The following is an 8,985-nucleotide window of genomic DNA, read 5'->3' as shown; positions in this document are numbered from 1 at the left end:
AAAGCCCTGGTGCTAAACCTGTTCTTTCATACTTACGTCAATGTAGCTGGCATTGATATAGTCTGAGAAGGGTACCCCAGGTATCGGCTTCAGCCTCACGCGGCTGTGGTCATCTAGCGGAAGGGAGAAACATGCACTGCGTTTAGTTCAGGCTTCATAGACACATAGGTTGAGGCGAACACCTGATCACTCACAAATGGCTTCAAGTCGTACCGATATTGTTCGTCTCTTTGCAACCGATCTCATTCAGCTCGCTTTGCATCAGTGTTTTCCATGATGCGCTGTACCCAGTATACGCCTTGGCTCAGATTCACAATTCCCACATCGCATGTTTTGAGCGCCTCACGTTTGCACCAGTACACAAAAAGAGCTCTCCATGGTCGCTCTGTAATATTTAGTAACTAACGAAGTCAAATTTCATTGCGTGGGCGAGATGTGATTTCTGAGAAGATGTTAGAGAGCCCTAAGTCATTAACATGGCGTCCCAATCTTAAGTGGACAATCTGAAGCTGTAGGTATCTGCAAGCACTTTCAGTTTGTCCTGCTTTTGTTGAAAGTGTGACCCACCTTAAGTAATGGTACATGGGCTGATTACCTTAATCTGCTTGCTCCCTTATGTCGCGATAACTAGAGATATCTGGTGGAGGCGTTTCTCATATAGTGGTACTTTTAATCGTGATGCCGATAATCGCTTGCGTAAGTTTTCTGTAAGTTGAAAGTTTGCTGGACTCACAAGCCAGTAAATTGCCGTAGCGGTTCTTGACCTTGTTCTCGGTCCTCTGTGCCTCTATTGTTGGGTACTGGCGGCCCTTGGGCTGGCGCTGAAATTGATTCGCGTAAATCATTATTGCGGTTTGCTTAATAAAGAATGTTAAAGTGCAGACAAAAATCTACTCCTGATCTCCCTTCGAAATCACAGTTTTGACACCTGTGCAATTTAAGGCAGTATAAAGTGCAATACAAACACGAAAAAAATTCGTGGGGCCGCACTATTCGTGTTGGGATGGATTACCAGTGAAGCTGTTGAGGCTACATAGATGGGCTGCACACATCAACTGCGTACATTATGAAATTATACATTTCTTTTAATACAGCACGACACTACGCCGACACCAGCGCCGCCGCAGTCACCGCATCTCCCGTGCATCTGCCGCAATCACTGCTGCAGCCGCGCCGGCACGTAGCTCATAACCAGAAAAGCACAGGCAATGTGCACAGGCACCGTCGCCACACTATTTCCCCCTCATTATTCGTCAATCAGGACTTAAACCAAATGAAGTGCAGGAAGGCCAACCTGCTACATTAAGTGCACTTTCTAATATATAGTGTTTCTCTTACAACGCCGAATTTATGTGGTTCTATTTCGACCAAAGACATCGAACTTATTTTTCCAAGTTGGCGGAGTGTTTGATGCTTGCTCCTCCTCCGTCGCGTGGGTCGGCCCGGTATTGCTCTATCTCCGCACAATAGTTATGCTGCACGACTATTAACTGTTGAAACTGGGCACCTCAATTGACGCCATATGACTGACCACAGTACGAGTGAGGGTCTGCATTTGTTCAACTTATTTTTGTTGCCCATCCCTAAATATTAATTCATCTTAAACTACGATAACAATGGCTACCAGCCATTGCAGACACTTTCTTTATTGGCACAGAACTTTTCAAATAATATCTTTCCTGAGAAGGGTCTAAAAGAAGACAAGCTTAATTTCGTGCTCAGGATTGTGAGAGAGCGGCGTTGTAAAGGCATAATATGAGGCAGCGGTACCAGGTGGCAGCACCCGCCACCCCCCCGTCCCCCCTACCCCGTTCTCACTCGTCTCAAAGCCCGCTTGTTACTTCGGGACGTTGCTCCTCATACTTTCGAACTTCATAAATAAACAGCAGCTCGTTGTCATTGGAGTTCAGTAATTCTTTAAATCACATAGAAAATGTTGCAAACTTTCTTCGCCACATTTTCCAGGACTTTTCTTTATCTGTACGCGCTTAAGCAAATGTGCACCCTTTGGGGTGTATATTTGCCACACAACAATAATCGTCATCTGTATTGCTTGCGCTTCCTTCCTTGAAAACGCTTCGCTCGCTACTTTACTGTCGAGAATGAATGCTCTATAATGCTGATAGCGGGCATGCCGTTCGTGACTTGGATGTACTGGGCTCGCCGCGTTAAAGATAGGAAATGCGGACAGGACAGATGACGATTATTGTCGTGTGGCAAACGGGTGTAATTTTGCTTAAGAGTGTATGTGTATGTCAAATGAATCGACTGAAATCAGCGAACACGCACGCGCACGAACAGCGAGCATTTAGGGATGACTCACTCTAATCGATAAGCAAGCTAACGAGGTTGAAAATGCGCTTGCTATAAAATGCGCGACACGTATGTAGCCGAAGAATGACAAGCAATTGAAGAAAGTGACCCAATATACAAAACTCGTTCTAGGAAGTTACAACCACGAAAACGCCGACGCGCTGGGCATTTCGCGTGCGACTCACGATAAACTCTGATTTGAGGCCATCGCACGCTAGCATGCGCTGAACGTAGTCCTGAAGATCGGGCACGGGCAGCGGCTTGGAGCTGGTCTCGGTTCCGTTGCCGTTGCCGATTTCTTCCATCTCGAATTCCAGCCCGTCGCTCTCTTCAACAATTGACAGGCTTGCCGCTGCGGTTGTACAAAAACGGAAAATAGAGGGTTTTTAGCGCGTCCGGTGGTCCAGTGTACGCAGCGCTCGTGTTCACGTTCTGCTAGTGTTCGCGCCGAAAAAAAGAAACATTTAATAGGCCAACGTGTCCTTGAGTACACTGCCGAAAATTTCCGCCAGCAGCGAAGCATAATACGCTTAGTAAGTGAAATATTAGCTCTGTTTGTCTGGTGGAGCTCTGTGACACCAGGCGGCGCCACCAATCCCGTCGCTCGCATTTACGTCTCCGCTGACCCGGTGGTCCGCAAACGACACCGGAAGACCAGACGCGCGAGAACTTTCTAATGATTAGACTACCTTTAGCCTCACAACTAAAACAGGTGATCTTATTTAACTTTGTTAAATTTTAGGACATTCTACTTCACCTTTAGCACCGGAATCTTGATCTAAGGTCTTGTTTTTATTTTTTACACAAGATTGCCGAAATTCTTTTATGACAAATCCATGACTGCCGTCCACTCCAGACAGAAATTCTAAGAATTGTCTACTAATGTGTAATCATTGTTTAACTCGGCTGTGACTTCGCTGTGTGCTTATTTTTGCTTACTTGCTTTTCCCATCATATGCGCATCTACCCATGAGTATACCCATATCTCTATGAATACACTATTGCCCCAACACGAAAATAAAGACTTAGGAGGGCAAGTAAGAAACGATATGTCGAGCGCTCGACCTGTCGTTTCGTACTTGCCCTCCTAAGTTTTTATTGTCCTTTTAGCGATATTGTGCATTCTTTAGATCTCATCCAACTCGTCCAGCAAGAAGTTCCACCCACATCTACATGAGTATACCCTTTTTATTGTTTTTACTGTTGCTTATTGCTCAAAATGTACCTCTTTTTTTTTTCTTTACATGCCAGAACCACTATCTGATTATGAGGCAAGCCGTAGTGCGGGACTCCTGGATAATTTGAACCACATGGGGTTCTTTGACGCACGGACTCACCAATAATCTACATTTGCACTATAATAAGGATCAAATGTCTTTGCAAATAACGCATTTTTTTTTCTGTAGATACGAGGCATTACAGTTCTTTAGTGACAGGGCTGCGGAGCTCGCAAAAGAATGCTCACGCATTAATACCGCGTCGTCAGCGTTGCACCGATACTGTACGAGTTTGCATCCTCGTCCACTGTGCTGCAGGCTGCCCACGCTATTGCATATGCGCGCCCGTTGTCTGCTGCGTGGGCCGCCGATGCATTACAAAACGCTTCAGGTGCTCGCCGCTAGTCTACGGCGCATGCGCGCTCGGAGCATGCAAAAGGCGCATTTCAGAGCAGTGTACGATAAGTAAATTTCCGCCGTGTAATATAACGTCTTCATTCTGAATCGTACACGCCTTGGTAGCTTAATGGCCATGGCGTCGCACTGCTGAGCCCAAGGTCGTGGGTGCAACCCCGCTACGAGGGCCGCATTTCTTTGGAGGCAAAATGCAAAAAGCGCTCAACTACTTAGATTTTGGCGGAACGTTGAAGAATCCCAGGTGCTTATAATTAATCTGGACTACCCCTCATTCCCCCCAAGGCGTACCACATAATCAGACCATGTTTCTTTTTTTCGCGCAAAAGCACAGAATTTAATTTTTGCACTGCACCTATAGATTAATGCAGAATGCCAGAGACCCGATGCCTGAAGTGCGTTTGTTGCCATGTTCAAACAATGAAGAAAATGAGGAAGTTATGGTGGATAGAATAAAGGAGTATTTTGCGCTATAGCGGGAAGAGCCTACTACATTGCAAAATATTTTCAACTTTAAAAGTGAATAAGGGTGTGAATCGGTCTATCACTCCAACCCTTTCACCTAAAAAGAATGTAACCGTAGTATTTGTAGAACAATTTACACCATTATTCACTTCTAAGGGTGTAACTTATTTTACATTGATTGTAAAATATATGTATAATTCAGAAAACGTCCTCAAATAAAGAAAAAATAAGGTGATGTGCCTGTTTAAGTAGTCATGGATTTCTTTGCGCAAAATAAAATTAGTCTCGTATCATGATTAAGAAGTTGCTAGACAGTTTACCGTCACTTGCTGGTGTTGCAGGCTTGTGAGGGAACGTTCGCGGCAATCTCCCTATAATTTTCTTTCGCCATTTCCTGCATGGAAAAAAGAAATTTCAAAGTGGCCTAGCGATGCGAAATTAACCATGGCAAAGCACAGAACACACACAAACAAAGACAAATTGGAAGGCAGCATAACAGGAGTGTTTCGAATTGCCGAAAATTAACCGCTGCGTAAAGTTCCCACAGAATCCTCCCATCGCATTAAAAAAAAGAATTTGAGAATACGTACCAGGCGGCAACGATGAGCACTACCATGAGGATCACGACGATGACAATGACTGCAATCGGCGTAGACCCACGGCCTACTGGTTCTTGTTTTCGAACTGAAATCAGATCGTTGAACGTTATGTACACGTTATGAAAGAACCGGAATCACTGTAGGCTTTCCGTTATCCCTGGCTTGCTTATAACTGCTGCTATATTGAAGCACACCAATGAAGCTGTGCGTCAATGTAGTTAGCTGTGGAACTAAGTGAGCCGTATAGTGTGCAAAGAAAAGTCTAAAAAATTCTATATGAATACACATGTTCGAATCACTAGGGACAATTTTACTTACTGTCGCGCTGCTACGAGCAAGAACACGCGTTCCCTGGTTGGACAGCAACGCCGATCTAAACGGGCAGGGCTCTGGTCCTGCTTGAAACAGCGCCCCTTTCATATCGGATTTTGCACCTCCTCCCCCCCCCCCCCCCCTCCGTTTAGTGCATAAAATATTGGTCTCGCGAAAACGATAAGAAAAGATGGCGGTCTCGTTTTGTGCGACCTAAGCTTCATTCAATTGTCTACGCATTTCAACCGGTGAAATATGGCAGATATACGACACGTTCGGCAGCGACGTTTATATTGCGTATATGGCGATTGAACGGCGAAAGAAAGAGAACAAGGCAAATGTCGGCATCGAGCGCTAATGCAGAATACCTGCCTGCTGACTCATCAATGGAAGGGGGGGGGGGGGGGGGTGATAAATCAAGCATACGTATCGGATAGGGGCAGTTTTCTTTTCCAGATGCGTCAATGATACTCAGTTCGCGCAAAAGGTAGCCAATGGTCTGTGCAGAATATTTTCGTGTGACAAGGATTTCTTCCTCGAGCGAAATGCGAAAACACCCGTGTGCTTAGATTTATGTGCGCGTTAAAGAAGCCCGGGTTGTCAAAATTATTCCTGAGTCCCCAACTACGGCGTGCCTCGTAATCAAATCGTTGTTTTGGCACGTAAAATCCCATAATTTCTATCTTCCTAGAGCCTGGGAGAGGAGGCGAGAGCAGGCATACGGCATAATAACGGCAGAGCGCTATCCCTTTTAGTCGTGATGCCACTATCCCATGCGGGAGAGCGATTTACCATGGTCTCGAACATTGTAGCTGATGCCGAGCGCGATAGTGCAGACTTACGCTAATTACCTTGCCCTCTTTTCCTAGCAAGTGTGCGTTAGTGCTCGCGTGTGATGGAGTGCCGCTTTGAAATATTCTTTTTTTTTTTTTAAACTGAAAATGAGTAGCCGAAAGCACTATGCTTCCACCCTGTATAGCTGGACATCAGTTTATCCTGATTATACGCACCTGTTTGAGGCACTCGATACACGTGCATCAAATGTTTATTTTCAACCTAGTACTTAGGCGAGCGTTCGTGTTATTTTTGACCCCGTGGCCCACGTCACGCTCCCGTCCTAAAGATTGTGCACGCTCAAATTGCAGCTGTAGGTTCACCGAAGGTGTTCACAGGCTTTGGCGGAAGATTATTCAATTTTCAGAGTAGAAAAGTCACTTTACGCTCTCGCTTCACGAGCTGGTGATTTGTGACACTAGAGTCTATTGACAGCGGATTCAATATTTTGTTTCATTTCATTGATTTCTAAAAGTGCCCAAGAACCACTCTACGTCTAATGGCGCACTTGCGTGCAAAGAACAGAAAACAGAATACAAAACAGAAAAGCGGAATTAACAGTAATACAAGATGCAACAAAAAATTATGCCGAAGGCAGAAGTCAGATAAAGAGCAAACACAAGAGCTGAAAATATCGCGATCACAAGGCAAGATATTTTCATGCGGATAATATCGCGATCATAACGTAAGCTGAATTCACGAAGAAAATGCTGGGAAAACGCAAGTTTGGGCGAGCCATACAAAACGTTACGTCGACAGAAACTGCGGACAGGAGAAGTCGGTGTGAATAGGTTTATGCAAGAATAAGTAATCACGATATTCTTGTCCTGTTTCTAGAGGTCTAATATTAAACATGCGCAGTACACGCTCAAAGGCATTAAATGCACGGCGTCCCAGAAATCGATCGTACAGGATATTATTATTATTTATTATTATTTGTTTTGAACACATACACATATACACAGGTATCAGGAAAGGGAAAGCGAGGAGCAGGCTGGCAACTGCCACCGGAAGGGGCACAACGCCTGCCTACTCTTCTGAAGGGAGGTGACAGCAACACAGAAATGGAAGATAGGAAGGAGGGGAGGAAAAAGGAAAGAGGAAAGGAAGAGCAACAGGACAAATCTAAAGACCAAAGTAGAACACTGCAACAGGTCAAATCTAAAGACTAAAGTAGAACTCTGCAGCCGGAGTTAAAGTGACGCCGCGTCGAACAGCCTCCACAATTATCAACAACATCCATGGCTAGTTCGCTATGCGGCTAATTGTGTTCTCCACGATGAGACGCCAAGTAAAGCTGCACGTTATCACCGTTTCACCGGTAGTCGGTTCACAATGTACACTATAAGGTGTTTGAACCCGCCACCTCCCATCTTCGAAGGAAGAAGCGTTAGGGTACAGTACTGATCACACACAGTAGAGCCGGTCACTGAAGGTCACGCTGCTACAGAATGTTGAATGTTCATGCTACAAACGTGAACTTAAGTTAGTTAGTTCTATAAAGGTTAGTAGGGCGCGATGGGCCTGATCACGTTTAAATGCACAGCCACTGGGGTACAAACATTCCTCGAGTGCCGCACACCGCAGGCCAAGGAGATGATAGTTTCTCACTAGCGACATGCGCTGCGCACTGAAAGCGGGACATTCAAATATAAGGTGCTGAAGTGTCTCGTAGCAGCCACAAGACGTACACAATGGACTTTCCGCACGCCCTTGTCTGTATAAACGTTCGTGCACGTTCACGCAACCAACCCTCAACTTGAGCAGTTGTGCTCTAGCGCGACGAGGCAAGCCTCGACCACGAACACGGGGCGGGAACGTTCCATTTGCGACGCGCTGATCTGGATGCTGCTTGAGTAGGTGGCGACGAATCAGCAGACGAGCGTCATCAAGCTTGCACAAAATTTCTGGGCAGTCACAGTTGTTATGAACGCAACTTGAAGCGAGCCGATCAGCCTCTTCATTGCCGGCGATTCCTACGTATGAAGGTATCCATTGAGCAACGAGAGATACCCCACGTGATGCAATTTTGCTCGCAGAGTCATTAATGCTGCGCACAAGTGGACAATCAAGCTCACTGCGTTGTAACCTGCTAAGGGCAGCACGGGAGTCCGTAAAGATGACAACCTTCGATGTAATTGACTCCTCTTGCACGTATTTCAGTGCAACATTAATCGCTGCTAGTTCCGCAGTTGTTGACGAAGTTGGATGAGGTATTTTAAAGATACGTCGTAGTTGAGTTGAAGGGCAGTAAAAAGCTGCAGAGGCGCTTTGACCGTCGTTGTGTACAGATGCATCTGTGAAAACTTGAAGATAATCTGGAAACTTTTCGAACAAGTGAGACTGAGCCAATTGGAATATTGCCGAAACAGCCATATCAGACTTTTTGTGCATGTCAGGGATTGTGAGGAAAATGGGGAATACGTGTTTCGTAATACCTTTTGGAGGCGGAGACGTATCTGAAGCAGCATGTTCAGAAAGCGTAGTGATATCCATAAATAATGCTGCCATTTTTCCCATGCGAGATAATGGGCGGTGAATCAGACGATCAAGGAGCGATTGACCATTCGATGTGCGGTGCAGACGCTCAATATGATATAGAGCTCTCTGATCTGCTTGCAGCCTCAGAGGTAACTGATGCGCTTCAGTAAGTAATGCAATAGATTGCGCCTCACGAGGTAATCCAAGCATTAGTCGAAGGGCAATGCGATGATCTCGCTCCAGTTGAGCCATCAAACTAGGTGGTATGTTCAAAATTGGTAATGCGTACAGCATGCCTGAAAGTACAGATGACTGGTACACCTGAAGAGCCGTTGTTTGGTTGCAACCAG

General features: G+C 45.5%; 1 protein-coding gene across 1 annotated transcript in view; it reads right to left on the bottom strand.

Annotated features, from left to right (window-relative positions):
- Nucleotides 1-12: 12 nt before the first annotated feature.
- The window catches only part of LOC140214155 (receptor-type tyrosine-protein phosphatase kappa-like), a 28,918-nt gene continuing 19,945 nt past the window's right edge, over nucleotides 13-8,985 (bottom strand). Inside the window, exons 10-14 of the mRNA XM_072285512.1 lie at nucleotides 5,000-5,093; nucleotides 4,730-4,803; nucleotides 2,499-2,665; nucleotides 734-821; nucleotides 13-113 (exon numbers count right to left, since the gene is read on the bottom strand). Of these exons, the coding sequence (XP_072141613.1) occupies nucleotides 13-113; nucleotides 734-821; nucleotides 2,499-2,665; nucleotides 4,730-4,803; nucleotides 5,000-5,093 (524 nt within the window). The remainder of the gene's footprint in view (nucleotides 114-733; nucleotides 822-2,498; nucleotides 2,666-4,729; nucleotides 4,804-4,999; nucleotides 5,094-8,985) is intronic.

This window comes from Dermacentor andersoni, chromosome 11, assembly GCF_023375885.2.
Source record: "Dermacentor andersoni chromosome 11, qqDerAnde1_hic_scaffold, whole genome shotgun sequence".
Taxonomy (NCBI): Eukaryota; Metazoa; Arthropoda; class Arachnida; order Ixodida; family Ixodidae; genus Dermacentor; species Dermacentor andersoni.
The sequence above is the reverse complement of the archived record's forward strand: the minus strand, read 5'-3'. Positions and strand labels throughout refer to the sequence as shown.